General features: G+C 47.0%; 2 protein-coding genes across 9 annotated transcripts in view; one reads left to right on the top strand and one right to left on the bottom strand.

Moving 5' to 3' along the window:
* The window catches only part of LOC110486575 (caskin-2), an 85,838-nt gene extending 78,910 nt beyond the window's left edge, over positions 1–6,928 (top strand). For 3 of the 8 annotated variants that reach the window (XM_036941290.1, XM_036941288.1, XM_036941295.1), the window contains 8 exons: positions 171–248; positions 932–1,068; positions 1,279–1,342; positions 1,489–1,595; positions 1,896–2,108; positions 2,241–4,173; positions 4,262–4,538; positions 5,022–6,928. In XM_036941290.1, coding sequence (XP_036797185.1) covers positions 171–248; positions 932–1,068; positions 1,279–1,342; positions 1,489–1,595; positions 1,896–2,108; positions 2,241–4,173; positions 4,262–4,538; positions 5,022–5,118 — 2,906 coding nt within the window. In that variant the 3' untranslated portion in view covers positions 5,119–6,928. The remainder of the gene's footprint in view (positions 1–170; positions 249–931; positions 1,069–1,278; positions 1,343–1,488; positions 1,596–1,895; positions 2,109–2,240; positions 4,174–4,261; positions 4,539–5,021) is intronic. The other 5 variants (XM_036941292.1, XM_036941294.1, XM_036941291.1 and 2 more) reach the window with 3 other exon arrangements.
* Positions 6,929–7,085: 157 nt separating this feature from the next.
* LOC110485193 (Na(+)/H(+) exchange regulatory cofactor NHE-RF1) overlaps positions 7,086–21,099 on the bottom strand; it is a 33,636-nt gene continuing 19,622 nt past the window's right edge. Inside the window, exons 2-6 of the mRNA XM_036941296.1 lie at positions 16,720–16,890; positions 14,236–14,389; positions 10,707–10,750; positions 9,067–9,180; positions 7,086–8,394 (exon numbers count right to left, since the gene is read on the bottom strand). Of these exons, the coding sequence (XP_036797191.1) occupies positions 8,248–8,394; positions 9,067–9,180; positions 10,707–10,750; positions 14,236–14,389; positions 16,720–16,890 (630 nt within the window). The 3' untranslated portion in view covers positions 7,086–8,247. The remainder of the gene's footprint in view (positions 8,395–9,066; positions 9,181–10,706; positions 10,751–14,235; positions 14,390–16,719; positions 16,891–21,099) is intronic.

Below are 21,099 nucleotides of genomic sequence, written 5' to 3'. Positions count from 1 at the left end.
CCCCTAACCAGCCAGACAACTCCCCCACCACTGTGAACCGTGGTGAGGCCACAAGGACACCTATGTTCGCCCCCTCTAAACGCCTCTCATGCTCAGGCCCAGCCAATCCCCAGTGCTGCTCCGTGGACCATGGTACCCCCATGGCCCAACAGTGTTGTTATGTCTGATAGGTCGGCCTCCCAGCAGCCTCTCTCAGCCTGGTTGTCCCCTGGAGGACATCTGGGTGCTCAGGAACTCACACACCGCGGGTAAGAGTCCCTCCACTGTCACCCCATGACAATAGCTGGCTGTCTCTGTCCCCTGTTCCCATGCTCTACCTTTGTCATGTGCCAGCTTCAAACTGAGCTTCCCATAGCTCCTGCTGCTCTCCCTGCTACAAGATGGGACCACCAGGAAACATCTGTTCCAGTGACCAAAAAAAAGTGACAATTTCGACAGTCTACAGGACACTGCAAGCTTAATGGGTGCCCTGTGTACTCTGCTGTAGGAATTTTCCATTGTGGATGACCTTTCATCTGTCCTACTGCAGGACTGTAGTTGTAGTTTACCCCTATAGATCTGTAGTTCTGTACCCTTGGCTGTTGTTGCTCTATGCCTGCAGCTCCGCTCCACCATGCAACCATCTCCCTTGGCTTCGTATGGCAGCAAATGATGTCCTGTCCTGGCCTGTGCCACCCCCCCTGATCTGTGATGACTTGGCTGGCTCAGTGACAGGGTCCAGCCTCTGCCATCCTCTGCCAGCTTCAGTTAGATTCATGTGGATGTGTGTGTGACTGTGTTGACGTGAGCTCTGGAAGGACACAGAGGGGAGGTACCTCATTTTGCTCTCCCTCTTGCTGTCCAGCCACCACGGTTGTCTTTAATGTCCCTCACTTCTATCTCTCTTTCTCTTCTCCCTCTCTCCATCCTCCTCTCCTGTGGTCCTATCTAGCAGGTGACAGGAACAGTGTAGGGAGTACGGGCAGTGTGGGCAGCACCCGTAGTGCTGGGAGTGGACAGAGCACAGAGAGTAACACGGCTGTCAACGGACAACACCACCAGACCACCGCACTCCCAGACACAGCCAAAGTACTGGACCAATTGTTATTTTAGCTTTATTTATCCTGGCTAGTCTTATTGAGATAGATAACAATGTTAAAATAATTGCAAACCTTACTCACAGCTATGAACTCGAGGAAATGTGATATTGTGATTTACTGTCTTTGTATGTAGTGCCAGGCAACAGATTGTTTATTCCTGTGCTCTCTGTAACTTGTCTTGTGCTGTTTTGATGTGCAGCCAGCCCCCTCTGCTGGTGACTCAGGGCAACCAGTCCCCAATAAACAGCCTGACCTGACTGCAGGTAGGAATACCAGCCCTTTCTCTCATTACTGTTACGTACCACAACATTTCTCCTGAAACTTCACCTTTCTAGTTTGAATTGTGCTTATTGGTAGAAAACATCCTGAGCACCATTCATTTAACTCTCCAGTGTGTTTTCTTGTCTAGTGGTTCTGGGTGCTCCTCGGAGGCCGATGGTGAACATACAGAGACCAGGGGAACAGCAGTTTGTCTCCCCACAGTTTATACGTCCTCAGCAGCTACTGGAGGGCAAGGTGAGACTCAGACACAGGCCAGGACAGGACAGGACAGGACAGAACAGACACAGGACAGGACAGGCACAGGACAGGACAGACATAGGACAGGACCGGACAGGACAGACACAGGACAGGACAGGACAGACACAAGACAGGAAATATTGTCCATGTTTGCCACACATTACAACTCATGAATGTATATTTCTGTGTACTCTGTATGCCACAGTGAAATACATGTATCTATTAAAAGACAGTAGGACAGTGAATAGGCCAGTAGTTGATGTTAATGTGTAACTCAACCCCTCCCCTCTGGTGTAGGATGCAGAGGCCATCTACCAGTGGCTATGTGACTTCCAGTTGGAGCAGTACACTGGGAACTTCATCACGGCCGGCTACGACGTCCCCACCATCAGCAGGATGACCCCAGAGGACCTGACGGCCATCGGCGTCACCAAGCCAGGCCACCGCAAGAAGATCTCAATCGAGATAGGAAACCTCAGCATCCCCGAGTGGCTGCCTGAATACATCCCGGTAAGGTCTTACTGATGCCTGTGTCTGTCTGTCTGTCTGTCTGTCTGCCTTTGTGTGCAAGTCAGGTTTTACATTAGTTTCATAAAGGTTTCACCTGTTGTAGGTCTGACTGTGACTCTTCTCCTACTCCAGGCAGACCTGGGGGAGTGGCTGAGTACCATAGGCCTGCCTCAGTACCAAAGGAAGCTGTCAGAGAACGGCTATGACTCCATCAGCATCGTACGGGACCTGACCTGGGAGGACCTGCAGGAGATAGGCATCACCAAGCTGGGCCACCAGAAGAAGATGATGCTGGCCGTGAAGAAGCTGTGTGACATCCAGAGGGCCATCCTGGCTGCAGAATCTGGCCAGGGCACGTTGCGCCGCAAGCCCCCTGGAGCCCTTCACCTGGTCACCATCGAGCCCCCTGACAGCGCCTCCGACTGCCCCTCGCCCCACACCCCCAAGATGCTGACCTTCCAGGACAGCGAGCTGAGCGCTGAGCTGCAGACAGCCATGTCCAGCCACTACCAGGAGGGCCTGGCCTTTAAGAGTGCTGTGGGCATGTCTCGGAGCCAAGAGAGCATCGACGCCCGGTCCAGGGGCTCAGGGCGCTCCCAGGACCCCCCCACGGCCTCCATCACTCCCCACAGCCTCTCACAGGAGAGCCTAGGCAGCAGCAGCACCTCCACCAGCCTCAGTGCTGACAGCAGCCCTGCCAAGGAGAGGAACATTCCAGAAGGCTGGGACCAGAGGTCCATACTACAGCAGCAGCTTCCCAAGCAGGTCCCCCTGGGGGCAGCCACTGTGTTCCAGTACCCAGCCATCCCAGCCAAGCCTAAAGGCCCTGGGTCTCACTCCCTAGGCTCCTCTCCCCAGGGCTCCCCGGCCCAGAGGGGCTTCAGCTACCTCCACTCCCACTGTGGCAGCACCGACCTGGGCCACGGCTCGCCCACCAAGCCCTTGGCACACACCTACCACGCCATGACCCTGGCCCCGCCTAAGAAGCGCAGCCAGAGCCTGACACGCTATGCCCTGTCAGACGGCGAACCAGACGAAGAGGATGACGACTTGGCTCCGCCCTCTAGCACCCTAGAGTCCTACGCCACCCTGACCCGCCGGCCCGGACGCAGCCAGCTGGCAGGCATGCAGACCACACCCGTAAAGTACGGCACTGTGGGACGTAGCCAGTCCTTTGCCGTTCGCGCTCGTAAAAAGGGTCCCCCTCCAGCCCCACCCAAGAGACTGAGCTCGGTGAGCAGCAGCGTCAGCGTTGGGTCCACTGAGAATATGGCGCCCTCTCCTGGGGGGGTGGAGACAGACAGTCCAGGGAGCGTGAGGAGCATCGCAGCCTGTCTGGAGGCCTCCACTGAGGGGAAAAGCCTGTCCAGGCCCAGGCTGGACCTCCTCCAACCAGAGCCTCCCCTCCCCAGCCTCACCCCCTCAGGACTGGAGCCCAGAGAGGCCTGTGCAGGTATGAGGAGGAGGGTTCAGAGCGAATGTGTTCCAGCCCAGACCGACATCCAAGACCATTACCCAGACCCAGAGCGAGGGGTGAAGTCAGACTCTGAGGAGGAGGAACCTAAGGCACCGGGTTTGGATGGCTCCTCATCCCCTCACAATAGCTCCAGCGAGTGTATCCCCTTCGCCGAGGAGGGCAACCTCACCATCAAGCAGAGGCCCAAGGTGGGAGGGCCGCCCAGGGCCGAGAGCACTGTGGAGATCCCGGCAGACAAGAACGGGCCCACCAAGACAGCCCTGGAGGTGCCTGAGTTTAACCTGAAGGAGTCAGACACTGTGAAGCGGAGATACAAGCCTAAAGACCATGCTGGCAGCTCTCCCACCAGTGACAGTGAGGGCAAGATAGGGTCAGACTCCAGTCCAGGCAGCAGGCCCCAGTCCCAAAGCTGTGAGGAGGTGAGTCTGGTCAGTCTGAGGATCAGTGAGGCCAGTCTGGAGGGGCTGGAGACCCTGCCAGTGACAGGCACACCCCACAAACCCCCCATCTCCCCCAAGCCTCACAGCTCCCACAGACCCCCCGTCACAGCCCCAAAACCGTCCCGACACAGTCTGGCTGCTGCTACAGGTAACTTATTACACGTGGAAGCTCATTATTTTGTCTTTCTGTTTTTATCATCAATTCTGAGTTTCTGCGTTTGCTTCCTGTCCAACAGCCATAGTGCCGCCCACTATGACTGTCAATGTGGTACAGAGTCTTGCCTTCTCAGCCCCACCATCACCCACACCCAGCCGGTGTCCCCCAGCCCCAGGGCTTCAGTGCCAGGCAGCCCAGACAGGCAAGCCCCAGGTCTGTGTGGTCGGCCCAGGGGTAGAGTCTGGCCCGGGGTTAGAGGTGGTGCAGCAGCAGAGGCTGGAGCAGACCAGCACCTCTCTGGAGGCAGCACTGCAGGCTGTGGAGAGAAAACTCACCCAGGAGGACAGCACTGACAGGTAAGAGAACACGATCAACACCTCACCATTTCCTGTATTTACAGGCCATATACACTCTACTGTTTATGTGAACTGAAGTAGCATTCGTGCAACATTGTATCTGACCCATTATGGCGTCTGTGAGAGCATGGGCAGCGCCATTGAGCCCATCTCCATTTTGAAGTAGTCAGTTTTCTTCTTCTACTACTTCAGAGTTGGTAAACAAACTGAAAGGGTGCATACTGCAGCTGGAGTGTGTTGTCTGAACAGGTATAAAGTCAAGGTTGGTGATTTACTGTCACTTCAGTTATGGAATGTTTGCTCAGGTCCCACCTGATGACCTGGATGGAATTATGTGATCCTTCCTTAACCCATATTTGACTACTTCAAAATGGTGAAAGTCCTCAATGGCACTGCCCTTGATAAAACAGGTTTTTGAGCACTAGAGTCCTCTATCTATCTCCATGACTAAACCCTGCGTCTTTTTCCACCTCCTCCTGACAGTGGGGCTAACACAGTGAAGTCAGCGGGCAACATTCTGGATGACATTGGCAACATGTTTGATGACCTTGCTGACCAGCTAGATGCCATGCTGGACTAAGCCCTCTATCCACTCCACTGACCAGCCCACTGACCCTTGACCCTTCACCTCAGGAAGTACTAATGACCATGAGAGGGAGAATGGAGCAGGTCACCCCACCTAAGTGTTATCTCCGACCCCGACGCCCTTCAAACTACAGACCAACCCCCACCACCAGACTAACAGAAAACATATGGGACTACATTGTAGGATGTGCCATGGAGTGGGATGGTTTTAATGAACAGTGTGGATCCATCTCCCTACTCCCTGCCTCCATGTTGCCACTTCCTCTCCTTTCAACACCAGCACTTAACTCTGCTCTACAGTGCTTTGCCATCAGTCACAACAACCCTGTTGTTGACTGTAGATACATGAGAGATGGACAACATACTGTACCAGTACACTGTTGTATTGGGTTGTTTCATACAGCACGAGTTAAACTGTGTTGTCCTTTTTATTCTACCCAACATCCTCCATTTCTTTGTCATGTTGGTGTGCCTTTCTTCCCCTCCTTTCTCAGTCTCCACCTCTGTGTAAAGTCATTGTTTGGCCGTAGAGGGAGAGAGAGAGAGACAATGGGGAGAAGTGTTTTTATCCTGGCCTATAGAGGAACCATTCCTAGACAGAATATTACCATACACTACCATTTGTATTAGACACTGTATCAGTCATTTGACCTTTATGTTTCACCATGTCTGACCATTTCAATTGGACCTTGTTGATATTTTCAATACTCTTGTATTTTATCCATTTTCTACCAAGTTGACCACAATGAAAGGGTTTGTCTTCCTCAAGGCAAGGTGCCAGTACGTTTGTGCTGTTAAAATCTTTAGTAATCATTCTTTAGTAATACAGAATGACTAGATGCTATATCATTTCTGTTTTTATGTAAAACATGTAAAAGTGCTGGATGATATTGTTTATACAAAAGGGAAGAAGACCTTTGCTTTTCAAAGCATATTTAGCTATCGTCACTGTCCACACTGTTAGTATAAGGAGTTATACGTGATTTGTACAGCCGAGGGATGACATGCAAGATATTAATAATGTACACTATTTTTAAAAGAAAAACAAACATTTTAATGTAGATTAGTCCAACTAGTATTTAAATGAGAGTATCTAAATATGTATATTGTATACTTATAGGTATATCTGGGAGCAGAATCATATTCAACCAAAGTTCTTTGTACAGATTTTCCTTCAATATTTTCAATATTTCCAGAAAATGCAGAACCATTGTTAAGGGGTTCTGGTCTTCCTTATTGTAACATGAATGAAATTAATATCTACATGGTTATCAAAAATGGTATTTTATTCCCCTGTCCACCCAACATTATATGGCTATGTTCCATATTTGGGCATGCTACAGTACTTCTAGCAGGGGGAATGAACTCTTCTATGATGTGTTTCTGTCTTCCTCATGAACTTTCAAATCATTAACCCTGACTTGTATGATTGTGTAGTGTCCTCTACTGTAAATGTTTGTGTCATTTCAGTGTGAATGTGATCCCTGGCTGTAACCTGGGTTTCATCTCTGTCCTTCTCAGGAATGTCCCACCTATTCAGTTCAAGCTGCTGTCACATTAAACACACACACCTGACTCTGTGTTATGGAAGAAGGAACAGTGGAAGAGGTGAGGTGAAGGAGAGCCTTGCGTGAATGTGAAAGAGGTCTGTGTGTCTCAGACGGAACTGAGACCTGCTAGAGGCACCTTATTTAAGATGGCTCTGTGGATATATATTATACTGTCTTGAGTTATCAACATCTGTCCTTTTTCATCCAGCTGGGTCTTCATCTGGTTACAGTTAACCATTAAATATTCAAGTCTGATTCTGTTGACTTCTCTCATTCATTTATGGATTTAAATATCCAGAAGCCTTTTAAGAGTGGGTGCATTTCATCTACACCTTCATAGCACAAACATAGATTCCTAACATGTATGTTACTGTAGTCGTAATTTAAATGGAGAGTCATGGGACAACAATGGTGAGATCTACAATTTAATACAGTATAGAAATAACATGAACAGTTAAAGAGAATGATAACACCCCCAAACAATTCAATAGTCAAAATAGTGAATCTCACTGTCATTCTCAATACTGAACATACACAAAATCTAGTGAAGCGCAGACATTTATATTCTTATTAAAGAAAGAAATTATGTTTAAGTACATCTACGTAAACGTAAAAACCTCAAAGCATTTTGACAATGGCCATAAAGAAAAACTCTGAAATGAAAAGTATCACAATATACAGTGGTAATGGCAATGCTATGGACAGAAGTGTTTCAGCCTTCACATTTACTGAAGTTAGACTGGTATGGATGGACACTGCACCAACATGTCGTTCCCCAATGACTGACTGACTGACTGACTGTGGTTGTCGTTCTTCAGGTGTTTTGGTCCCTAAAAGGTTTGCAGATAATAGAATCTACCACACACCCAGAGCTGATTAGTGAAGGTGCTGAAGGCAAAAACTGGAGAAACATGAGAAAGTCTCCGCACACTTCCAGTCAGAAGCCAATTTCTTTCTGAAGCTCGACTGACCCAAAGCTCAGCTACATGAAAGACATTTGCATCTGACTGGAAGTGTGAAGAGGCTTGCTATTTGGTCCCTGAAAGGTGATAGACTGGATGGATATGTAAGTGGCTGGTCCCATTCAAAAATATTGTTTAATGTGTTTTAATGACTGATTAACGTGTAGAGGAATGGCCATAAGAGAGACCTACTCCACTATACCGACAGGCACCAGGCTATGACCAGCAGGGACTTCCAGGGTCTTCTGGGCATATACACCCAGGTACAAAACACACACACACAACCACTTCGACACGTGAAATGGAATAATTAAAAATTGATTTTCAAATCACAATACAAAGATTCTTATCTGATGCAGCTGTTTCCTTTCCAACATTGGCATTTTCGTCTAGATATTGTTAGCACATCATTTATAGCATCTGGAATATAATACAAATATGTGTGTATATATTTTACATACATATACCTGTATTCTCCCTCACCAATAGTTAAACTGCTGGTTTTAATGAGTCATAGAAAACATGGGGCTTAGAACAACCCCTCTCTCTCCTTCACTGACCTCTCTGTGAGTGTCTACTGTATGTGGGTGTGTGCAGGGCGAGGTGCTCTCTCTACAGGTTGCTGAACAGTTCATTTTTCTTGCTCCAGTCCATGGGCGGGGCCCTCTTGTTGGAGCGTTTCTGGTGAGCACGCTCCTTAACCTGCTGCAGGGACAGGTTCAGACCCGGGATGGCGCCCACGATCACTGGCTCAGACAACTGACCAACCAGGGAGGAGAGAGAGGGGTTAAAAAAATAGTGTGAGAGAGGAGTAGAAGTAGAGATAGAAAGCACAAGAGACACAAGCCCTGTTTATACCTGGTTCTAAACATGAGTACTTTGTACTGATCTTGTCCGCATTCTGATTTTGCCAGCATATTTAGACAGGTGTAGATGACTAAAAGACACATTGTGATCTGATCTTGCGTCACACACGCAAGTGTAAACAGATCTGGAGAGTGAAACCATTTAAATCATTATCTCGCCCTCTAAGATAATTGACAGGTGACGCCATTGACTTATGGCATCAATGTATCTTAAAATAAATACATATTATCTTGAAAGAATATCTGTCAAATCATTTTCATACAGGTCACAACTGGTCACAATGTGGACACAATAGAGGGATAAGAGATGTAGATGCAACGGCTACAGTGTGGGCCCAATAAGAATGTGGATAAGATCACGACAAAGGACACATGTTAACACCAAGTATAAACGAGGCTAGTGAGAGAAGAAATTGATATTTTGATATTGTAGTAAAGCCTATTTTACAAGAGTGCTCAAATAATAGACACTATACATTACTGTATAGATGGATACACATTCAGATCATGAGACTTCAGCTGCTTTATAATGCTGCTTCACATGTGTTTTCAGGACGGGACTTACCTCTGTGGGTGGGGTTGTGAGTGAGGCGTTGGAGGAGGTGTTGCTTGGAGACGGGCTGATTGACAGCTTAGAGTCCTGCTCCACCTCTTTGGCCAGTTTTCCATTTCCATTCGCCTGCAGTGGACACACAGACAGCAAGCAACAAATCAGATCAAATACAAGTAGCCGAAAGTGGGGGTCAAGTTTGAGAGAACTCTCCCATGGAGAGTCTGGCTGCAATATTATGTTTGCCCACAGGGAGGCAGACTTGCCTGTGCCCCATACACACACAGTCTGACCATGCTGGTTGGGAAGTTGTATGATATGTCTCCCTAGGCCAGTAGAGGCAGCAGCAGCCGTTTACTAGAGCCTACTGGGGTCAGAGCATTAGAGAAGACCCAATCACCCTGTTCTGCCATGTCAGTGCCTACCTCACCCTAATCTAAGATAGCAGGCGTAAAAAAACATTCTGCTTTTCAGGGGAAACAGAAGTTAGGTTGAAAATACTGCATCCCTGAAAACCCGGAAACATCCGCTTTCTACCATCCCCATTGGAGAGTGACCCCACCCTAACCTCTCTACAACCTCTCAACTCCTCTCTCTCTCTCTGCCTTTCCCTCACCTCTCAACCCTGCCTCCCCTCTCACTTAAATCCAATGTTTTGACTGTTAGATTTGGGGGTTAAAATGATGGTCAATGACTGAGGACTAGGGTCTCACTACTGATCTGCGCCTGTCTTCTTTACATATGAAGTCTATTAGCATAGTAATAATGTAGTGGAGTTAACCTAATGAAATCTTCTTCTTCGGTTTGTGGCCAGTGGCCTGACTCTGGGTTTATCTGCCTGTTTGGCAAGCCTCCAAATCACTGACCATATCTAGATTATATCACAACACACAATAGAGAATCCCCAGATAATACTATCTGCTATCATATGCCAGATCTCTCTCTCTGTTCCTGAGTCTACAGTACAGTAGGGGGTAGGTGTGGGCTGGCCTGTCGCCTTACTAAGGGATTATGCACAAATACCTCAGAAGGATTAACATGGTGCTGCTGAACACTCCATGCCTAAACAACAGTGTTTTGCTTTCAGCTTCTTGTTATCCATTCACCATGTGAACCCTCTATACCCGTCTACCAGGCTCTGAGCATACTATTGAGGGCTACACTAGTTCTGGTATTGTATATTTTACAGACACCTGAACCTGGTTCTGTTCTGTCAGGGTAGACTGCTCTCCTGGCTTCCTGAGTGAATGTATTCAGATTACACAGGATTTACATATAATATCAACACTGAGAGTAAGATACCCTCCCCTGCCTGGGCCAGCCTGCCTGGGCCAGCCTGCCTGCTGGAAACAGTCTGTTTTATTCATTAATGAGTGAGCTGGAGGGAGAGTGAGAACCAACCAACACAAAATAAATTATATGAAGCAATACACACACTCTACAGTCCTATAAAATAATACTAGTCCACTCCCTATGAATGATCAGCTGATAGGGTGCCTGTCAGTGCCAAAGCAGAAGCAGTTAATCCACAGTGTTTTATTTCTAGGGGCTGACCGGTCTGTCTGTCTGTCTGTCTGTCTGTCTGTCTGTGTGTGTGTGAAATGTTAGTTTTGTATGATATTAGGTCAATAAGGTATTTGGCATCCAAGTCTTACCGTCTCTTCCATGTCTCCGTTGACGACAGGCTCAGGCAAAGATCCTGAAAGCAGAAGAGAACACTGCTCAGTCATGGACTCCACACAAACTCACACTCCCTCCTCCATACCAGCTGTTCACAACCATTCAACAACATCTAATCATGGCAATTCTCCAATCTTATAGTCAGTCCTAAATATCCTGAAACTGTCACACCTCCGTCAAACACCAGAACAGAATTCCAGAGTGACTCATATCCCTGCTCCAGAGAACGGCTCCTATCCAGTTCAGGTTTCATCACAGCGACACCTACTCTGTTACATAGCGCAGGTATGTGTAGGTCATCCATTATTCAAACAGGGTTCATCTTCACAGAGATGTTCTCTGACCCTGGTTACCTGCCACGCATCATCACGTCCAAACAAGCTGCTGCATATGAAACCCAGTACCCTAGTGGCCTACCTATATCAAATAGCCCTGGTAAGAAACTGTCCTCTAACCCTGTCACAAGGATATTAAGGAATGGTTTTCACTTGGCTAAGTCAACCACAGAAAGACAATACACTATATCTAAACCCGTGTGTCTATCTAAAACAGATAGAGTTGACTGATGAACAACTGACCCCTGGTCGGAGCTGGTGGACTACTAAGACGGACCCTTACCTTCCATGCTTCAACTCCTCTCACACAGACAGACAGACAGATAAACGGCAAGAACTAAAATAGTAACCTGTTATCATCTAAAGATAGCCTGACCCTGGTCTGCGTCCCCCTGGGCTGTTCTGAAACCTGTTGAAGCTGCCTCTATGTGCCTCTGTGCTCCTTGGGTCCCTCTGGTCTGCGTCCCCCTGGGCTGTTCTGAAACCTGTTGAAGCTGCCTCTGTGCTCCTTGGGTCCCTCCTCACTGTTTGCACATGGACAAGAGGCTCTTCAGTCCCAATACAGCTAACACTACAGGCTGAGAGGCCACTTGGAGCCAGCGCCTTGGAAACCAAACACAAGTGCTGGCCAGAGGGGTGGCGAGAGGGGAGTGTGTGTCCATCCATGTGTGTGTGTGTGTGTGTGTGTGTGTGTGTGTGTGTGTGTGTGTGTGTGTGTGTGTGTGTGTGTGTGTGTGTGTGTGTGTGTGTGTGTGTGTGTGTGTGTGTGTGTGTGTGTGTGTGTGTGTGTGTGTCTGGCCACGTGTTCGAGCACACATGTATGTGTGTGCGTGTACGTGCTTGAGTGTGTACCAAAGTCAAGGTGGTCAGGTGCCCTCTGAGTGAGCAACACGAGAGAGCAGTTACCTGGGCAACGCCTCAATGGAATTTTGCTCCTGTTGGGCATTTTTCAGTCAGATTTAGAAGCCGATAGCAGAAACCAAAGGAAGTTAGATAGGACTAAGACCTGACCATATATCCCCCTGGATAGAACAGGAGTTATATCTCCTTTTACTGCTTCACTATACTCATTCAGAGGAGAGGACACAGCATGTCAATCATCAGTCAACTTGGAGGTGTAACCGTGCCAATGGATAGCTGTCAAATCAAATCAAATGTTATTGGTCACATACACATCTTTAGCAGATGTTATTGCAGGTGAAATGCTTGTCTCAACAACCAGTGTGGACTCAGAACACAACCACATTCCTCCATGTAAAACAGAGGACATTCTTATCACAACAAAGCAGCTACTGTATTTTTATTGGCGCACTAAAGAAGCATAAAACTCCCAGTTAGGTCAAATAGCATGGAAGACCCTAACTGACAGGGGCGGCAGGTAGGTTAGAGCGTTGGGCCAGTAACCGAAAGGTTGCTAGATCAAATCCCAGAGCTGACAAGTTAAACATATGTTGTTCTGCCCCTGAACAAGGCAATTAACCCACTGTTCCTAGGCTGTCATTATAAATAAGAATTTGTTCTTAACTGACTTGCCTAGTTAAATGAAAAATAAACATTGTCTACTTCTACCCACCATCTTATTAATACGGTTCACTCAGAGGCACAGACCTTTTTAATAAACAGTATCTTTGGCCTGATCAGACAGCAGCTGTTGTTTAGGGCAGAGCTTCAAGCAGAGGAAATATAAAGGCAGTCTGGGGCAGGGTGGTGTGTGTGAGGTGGTGTGTGTGGGGTGGTGTGTGTGAGGTGGTGTGTGTGGGGTGGTGTGTGTGAGGTGGTGTGTGTGAGGTGGTGTGTGGGGGGTGGTGTGTGTGAGGTGGTGTGTGGGGGGTGGTGTGTGTGAGGTGGTGTGTGGGGGGTGGTGTGTGTGGGGTGGTGTGTGTGGGGTGGTGTGTGGGGGGTGGGGTGGTGTGTGTGGGGTGGTGTGTGTGGGGTGTTTTCAGCACACACACTGACTAATATGCATGTCCCAGACACAGAGGGCACCGATTTCCTCCACACCCATATGGTTGTCATAGCGTCGGCTGGTCTGGCATCATCGTTCTATGAGGCCGTTGGCATCAGAATGGCACTCAGAGTAGCCAGCCAAGTGCTGTCATGGGCCACCGCCCTGTTTCAACAAGTGTTACTTGGGCACAGTTGGCCTCCCAAGCCAAACGCAGCTTGACGTTTATTGTCATGAATCTTGCCTTGGAGGCAGAACCAAACGATTCCCGCTAGATGGGCCAGCTACAAAGTAATTATTAACTATATTGTAAATATGTATGAAAGCAAAGATGTGCTTTTAAGGTCTTATTTTAAGGTTAGGGTTAGCAGTGTGGTTGAGGTTATGGTTAAGGTTAGGTGAAAAATCTGATGAGGCTGTGCCAGCTAGTGACTACTCCGCAGAGCTGCCTCCAGGGCAAAATTCATGACAATAAATGCCAACCTTCAGCCAGACTCTCCAGCACTGGAGTCAATTTACAGGCTGTGGCTCCCTCTAGGGGCTTTCAGAGGTACAACAGCCTTCTCTTTGTGAAGAGCTCAGTGGTTGTTGGGGGAAGTTTGCATTTAGCCCCTAATAGTGGTTGACATTCAGGGAAGTTAAGCTGATTCTAGATCCGTACCTAAGAGTTAGGATGTTGTACCTCGAGCAAACAACGTGAGGGGACAGGAAATGAGATGAGCTCAGTATCTGTGTGTCTCTGTGTCTGTGTTCCTTGGCAGAGAGAGAGGAGCAGAGGAGCCTGGCCAAGCAGTCAGACAGACCCTTAATCTGTTAGTGTTTACCAAGGACAGGGGGACAAGGGGGTACGAGATCAGGCCTGAGAGAGAAACCTCTGGGGACTATAGACCTTGAATGAGGCTGTTAAAGGAGAAGTAAGTGGTTTAATTATTACCTGCCTAGTTAAATAAAGGTTAGATAAAAAAAATGATGAGGTGATTGCAGAGGCAAAACAGCTTCCTACACTGTGAGGCTAACTCAGATCTGATAACAATTCCCATGTCCGTCAGGCATCGTGTGAGTGAGGGGCTTCAGAGGTCTGTCCTTCACACACACAGTGAGGAACGTGGAAGCTGATAACGTCCATTGTGTGTGAATGCTTGGACACGTATGTCTCTAGAAAGGATCACTAATCAAACTGCATCCACTGAGTTCTGGCCCTTTCTTGTAGATCTCTGGTCTCACCTGTGATGTGTTCTGGGGTGGGAGTGACTCTGCACCTCCTGAAGAAGGCATCTGTGTCTGTGTCCACAACCAGTAGAGAGGTCTCCTCACCACCAGACTTGATGGCTGCCACCACCTCCGAGTGCTGCTTTCCCTCCACTGTCATACCATTCACCTGGAGAGAGAGGGGGAGAGACGGAGAGATAGATGGGGAGAGAGACAGAGGGGAGAGAGGGGGAGAGACGGAGAGATAGATGGGGAGAGAGACAGAGGGGAGAGAGGGGGAGAGACGGAGAGATAGATGGGGAGAGAGACAGAGGGGAGAGAGGGGGAGAGACGGAGAGATAGATGGGGAGAGAGACAGAGGGGAGAGAGGGGGAGAGACGGAGAGATAGATGGGGAGAGAGAGACAGAGGGGAGAGAGGGGGAGAGACGGAGAGATAGATGGGGAGAGAGAGACAGAGGGGAGAGAGGGGGAGAGAGAGTGGGGAGAGAGGGGGAGAGACAGAGGGGAGAGAGGGGAGAGACAGAGAGATAGATGGGGAGAGAGACAGAGAGGGTGAGAGGGGGAGAGACGGAGCGATAGATGGGGAGAGAGACAGAGAGAGTGAGAGGGGGAGAGACGGAGAGATAGATAGGGAGAGAGAGAGGGGAGAGAGGGGGAGAGACGGAGAGATAGATGGGGAGAGAGACAGAGGGGAAAGAGGAGGAGAGAGAGTGTAAGGAACTTCAAAACACACAGACACAAGAGTCATGTCTGCACAAATCAGCTCATGAAGCATTAACTCCTTAGTTGTATAAGTAGTGTAACTATAGTTTACCAAGTCAAAACGGTAAAGGCAAGTCCAACTGCCTAAACCTACAGGTTTCCCTTTCACATCAGCACCATAGTTTGTTCAAAGTAACTAACTATTTATGGGAAACTATTTCTTGCATATTTCCATTGTTCTCACAACGAGGACGATAGCCTGTTTATCAAAGCTAGGACTCCGTTTTCAATACTATCAGTCTGTTGTCCAGCAGGAAATCCTGTCTCTCCACACAAACACAGAATATGCTGCTGCACACACACAGAGAGGAAGTGAAGCTCTCCCAGGGGCTTGAGAAATGAGTGTCAAACTCTTCACTGTTGCATAAGAATCCGTAGTACGCAGTCTGAATACAAATGAAACATTGCTGAAGAGAACAGTGTACAATTCAGAGAAAACATAATGGGGTGCAAAAACATTCTAATTTCCTTTCTCTTCATACAGTAGGTTCTTGGATAGCAACAACTGCTAGTAGCCAGAGAGTGCTAGCAACACCATCTCAGCCATCAGGCCATTGGCCCAGCATATGTCATAATGTCATCTGTTCCCCAGACAGCTGAACATTCTGAGGACCACTGCTGAGATAGCATGTGTGTACTTTGTATGTGTGGGTTCTGTGAGCTCTAAGTGTGTATTTTGTGCAGGTGTGTGTGTGTGTGTGTGTGTGTGTGTGTGTGTGTGTGTGTGTGTGTGTGTGTGTGTGTGTGTGTGTGTGTGTGTGTGTGTGTGTGTGTGTGTGTGTGTGTGTGTGTGTGTGTGTGTGTGTGTGTGTGCGCGCGCATGTGTGCATGTGTATCTTTGTGTGTGTGCATGTGTGTGTACGTGTACGTAACTTGCCTAATTAAATAAAGTTTACATTAAAAAAAATCTAAATGATTACGTGTCTGTGGGTGTGTACGTGTGTATGCACATGAGTGTAATGCGTGCATGTGTGTGTATCTGTGTCGGTCATAGGGTGGGCCTGCCTGTCTACCACAGTCCCAGGAAGGAGACCAAACAATACGTGCTTCGGCAGTAACAATAGCTGTCCATTTAACAGAAAGAATACAGTCCTCAGTGGGTGGTGGGAGTGTGGGGCCTGCTGGGGAATGGAACCCCCTCTCTGTCTCAAGCATTCAACTCTCCTCTCTTCCCTCTCTCCTTTTCTATGGCAGTCTCACATGGCTGCTGGGGAATAGCAGAAACTCATTTGCAAACGTGGCTAGAGTAGAATGAGGGCAGCCAGGCAGCCATACACACCTCTGACAATACACACCCACCCACCCTGCTCTACAGTAGTGAGTAATGAGCAGGATAGACTGGGGTGGTGGAGTGCAGACAAGTCACCAGTGACAAAGCTGGATTATCCCAGTCTGAGCTAACTCCCAGTGACAGTGTCCACCTCTCCCCTCCTATGAGATTAGGACCCCACACAGAGACTGTTACTACCACTCACAGTCCTCCTCACTCCACACTTCAACTTCAACATGACTGAATTGTGCCAAGGCCATTAAAGACAAGTCCCGTAGTTTTAGAAAAGCTTGCATGACAAACATAATTATTTTCATTAATACAATATTATTCCATTTACTACTATACAGTAATAATAGTACTGTGCATTGAATACTACTAACAATAGTAATGTACTATTACTATACATGGAATAATAATAATAATAATACAGTATGATGCCAGAGGTCAAAGGTGAGCTAGTTACCTGTACTATCATGTCCTTGGCCAGCAGGCCTGACCTCTGTGCAGGTGAGTCCTCATCCACTGCTCTGATGTACTGGCCTGGTCTGGCCTTCTCACTGTGCAGGTTGAAGCCGTAGCCATGAGGCCCCTTCTTGATCACACACAGACGCGGCCTCAGCTCACTCTGCACGTCCTGATGAAGACATGAAACACCGTTAGTTGAATATTAGCCTGCTGGAGAATCTACTTTCTCCTTCCGCTCTCCTGGTTTCCTGTGCTAAGACAATGAATCACATTCACAGAACTTACATGAAATGATTCACATTTTTCCTTTGCCATTAATATCTAATACATCCCAATATCGGGCGGCAGGTAGCCTAGAAGTATTGGGCCAGTAACCGAAAGGTCGCTGGTTTGATTCTCCAAGCCATTGATCAAGACAGTTAACCCCCAACTACAACTGACGTGAGCGTGAAGGGGCTGGGTTAAATGCGGAAGACACTTTTCAGTTGAATGGATTCAGTTGTGCCAACTGACTAGATACCCCCTTCCATTTCCCTTCCTTCCCCTTCCCATATGCCCAGTATGCTGATATGGTATGAAATGCAGTAATAGGCTACATTTAAGACCATGACTCCGACATTGATGATCAAATCAGACTAAAATTACACCAGAGTACGGAAAGGAGTCCGGTCAGAATAGGAGGGTGTACAGAGCATGTGACTGAAGCTGTGTTGGTGTAGGGAGGACTGGGAGGGGCAAGGCAGGAGCCAGGAGGCATGGAGCCACTACCCCGGCCTGAGGAAGGGCAGTTCCTGAGGGCCCGGCCCCTGTGTTGTGTGAGCCCAGTCAGCCCAGTGAGACCAGGGCAGGACAATAGCAGGCTGGGAGGTGACCCCTGTCCTCCTGCCTCTCTGAGATGACAGGAAGACATAGCACTGTATTGTCATCCAGGAAAAAACTCGACCAAGTCCAGCTACTCCCATCCGTCGGTAGGAGAACACAAGTAGTGTCTTTTTTTAGTAAGGGGACCTTTCACAGAGTTTTACAAAGCCTCAGGGAATGTAGGTGCAGAGTTAAATACAGCACACATATAGAACAGGAGCCAAACAAATGACACAATCATAATCAATGTCTCTCTGACCCAACAACCCCATACTCCTCCTATTGGCCAATATGATTATTGACGTAATCAGTTTTTCCAAATACACTTTTGACAAGACTTTGATTGACACCTACAGTTGAAGTTGGAAGTTTACATTCACCTTAGCCAAATACATTTAAACTCAGTTTTTCTCAATTCCTGACATCCAAGTAAACATTCCGTCTTAGGTCAGTTAGGATCACCACTTTATTTTAAGAATGTGAAATGTCAGAATAATAATAGAGATAATGATTTATTTCAGCTTTTATTTCTTTCATCACATTCCGAGTGGGTCAGAAGTGTACATACACTCAATTAGTGTTTGGTAGCATTGCCTTTATATTGTTTAACTTGCTTCCCACAATAAGTTTGGTGAATTTTGGCCCATTCCTCCTGACAGAGCTGCTGTAACTGAGTCAGGTTTCACGCTTTTTCAATTCTGCCCACAGATTTTCTATAGGTTTGAGGTCAGGGCTTTGTGATGGCCACTCCAATACCTTGACTTTGTTGTCCTTAAATCATTTTGCCACAACGGAAGTATGCTTGGGGTCATTGTCCATTTGGAAGTCCCATTTGCGACCAAGCTTTAACTTCCTGACGACTGATGTCTTAGAATGTGGCTTCAATATCCACAAAATGTTACTTCCTCATGATGCCATCTATTTGTGAAGTGCACCAGTCCCTCCTGCAGCAAAGCACCCTCACAACATGATGCTGCCACCCCCGTGCTTCACAGTTGGGATGGTGTTCTTCAGCTTGTAAGCATCCCCCTTTTAACCTCCAAACATAACGATGGTCATTATGGCCAAACAGTTCTATTCTTTGTTTCATCAGACTAGAAGACATTTCTCCATAAAGTACGATCTTTGTCCCCATGTGCAGTTGCAAACCGTAGTCTGGCTTTTTTATGGCAGTTTTGGAGCAGTGGCTTCTTTCGTGCTGAGCAGCCTTTCAGGTTATGTCAATATAGGACTCGTTATACTGTGGATATAGATACTTTTGTACTTGTTTCCTCCAGCATCTTCACAAGGTACTTTGCTGTTATTCTGGGATTGATTTGCACTTTTCGCACCAAAGTATGTTCATCTCTAGGAGACAGAACGCGTCTCCTTCCTGAGAAGTATGATGGCTGGGTGGTCCCATGGTGTTTATACTTGCATACTATTGTTTGTACAGATGAACGTGGTACCTTCAGGCGTTTGGAAATTGCTCCCAAGGATGAACCAGACTTGTGGAGGTCTTGGCTGATTTCTTTAGATTTTCCCCATGATGTCAAGCAAAGAGGCACTGAGTTTAAAGGTAGGCTTTGAAATACATCCACAGGTACACCGCCAATTGACTCAAATGATGTCAATTAGCCTATCAGAAGCTTCTAAAGCCATGACATCATTTTCTGGAATTTTCCAAGCTATTTAAAAGCACAGTCAACGTAGTGTATGTAAACTTCTCACCCACTGAAATTGTGATACAGTGAATTATAAGAGAAATAATCTGTCTGTAAACTATTGTTGGAAAAATGACGTGTCATGCACAAAGTAGATGTCCTAACCGACTTGCCAAAACTATAGTTTGTTAACACGAAATTTGTGGAGTGTTTGAAAAACAAGTTTTAATGACTCCAACCTAAGTGTATGTAAACTTCCACTGAATAATAGAGATTCTAGAATCCATCAGCCAATCACACACACACACTACATCAACACAGAGCAGTCATGAATGACCAATAGCCTTTGTCTTATGTAAGTTGATTGCAGTCTTAACCTCTTGAACCTCTGGGGGCAGTATTTCATTTTTGGATGAAAAACGTTCCCGTTTTAAGCGCAATATTTTGTCACGAAAAGATGCTCGACTATGCAGATAATTGACAGCTTTGGAAAGAAAACACTCTGACGTTTCCAAATCTGCAAAGATATTGTCTGTGAGTGCCCCAGAACTGATGCTACAGGCGAAACCAAGATGAAACTTCAAACAGGAAATTAGCAAAATTTCTGAGGCGCTGTTTTCCATTGTCTCCTTATATGGCTGTGAATGCGCCAGGAACGAGCCTACACTTTCTGCCGTTTCCCTAAGGTGTCTGCAGCATTGTGACGTATTTGTAGGCATATCATTGGAAGATTGGCCATAAGAGACTACATTTACCAGGTGTCCGCCCGGTGTCCTTTGTCGAAATTGGTGCGTAATCTTCAGCTGCAAGCATTCTTCCATGGGATTCAGAGGAGAAAGAAGACTTCCACGAATGATATATCATCGAAGAGATATGTGAAAAACACCTTGAGGATTGATTCTAAACAACGTTTGCCATGTTTCAGTCGATATTATGGAGTTAATTTGGAAAAAAGTTCGGCGTTTTGATGACTGAATTTATTTATTTATTTATTTTTTCGGTTTTGAACAAAACTGAGCGATTTCTCCTACACAAAGAATATTTTTTGAAAAACTGAACATTTGCTATCTAACTGAGAGTCTCCTTATTGAAACATTCAAAGTTCTTCAAAGGTAAATGATTTTATTTGAATGCTTTTCTTGTTTTTGTGAAAATGTTGCCCGCTAAATGCTACGCTAGCTACGCTAGCTATCAATACTGTTACACAAATGCTTGTTTTGCTATGGTGGAAAAGCATATTTTGAAAATCTGAGATGACAGTGTTGTTAACAAAAGGCTAAACTTGAGAGCTAGCATATTTATTTCATTTCATTTGCGATTTTCATGAATAGTTAACGTTGCGTTATGGTAATGAGCTTGAGGCTGTATTCACGATCCCGGATCCGGGATGGCTAGTATCAAGAGGGGAGGTGTAGAGTGCTGTATTAGCCAGTCCAATCAGTGAGTAAAAAAAGGGGGCAGGGACAGGCTGCTGGGTGGAGTGCTGTCGTCACTGAGACTCAGAACGGAAGAAGCCTTTTGTTTAATAAGGAATGGCACACAAAGCCTTCCCCCTTCCAACGAGCCGCAGCCTCTCCTTCTGTGGAGTAGAGGTCCAGGAAAAGACAGGCTTCCTGAAGACTCCACCTGCTTCCCGCTTTCAGGACTGGCCCAGGCAAAGCCCCTCCCCCACAACACATACGGTCCCTCAGCCATCTCAAGATGCAACAGCTTGAGAGCTAACGAGTCTATCATGAAGAGACTAGACTGTTCAGTAGACCATTCTCACTGTCAAAGACAAATACTGATCCTCTCTGAGACAACATCAATAACGCATAACGCAATAACCCTGAATTCATTACATCTCTCTGTAGGAGGAACATGTCTAGTTGGAG

This window comes from Oncorhynchus mykiss, chromosome 13 (genome assembly GCF_013265735.2).
Source record: "Oncorhynchus mykiss isolate Arlee chromosome 13, USDA_OmykA_1.1, whole genome shotgun sequence".
Lineage (NCBI taxonomy): Eukaryota > Metazoa > Chordata > Actinopteri > Salmoniformes > Salmonidae > Oncorhynchus > Oncorhynchus mykiss.
Note: the sequence above shows the minus strand (reverse complement) of the source record. Positions and strands in the feature narration are given on the sequence as shown.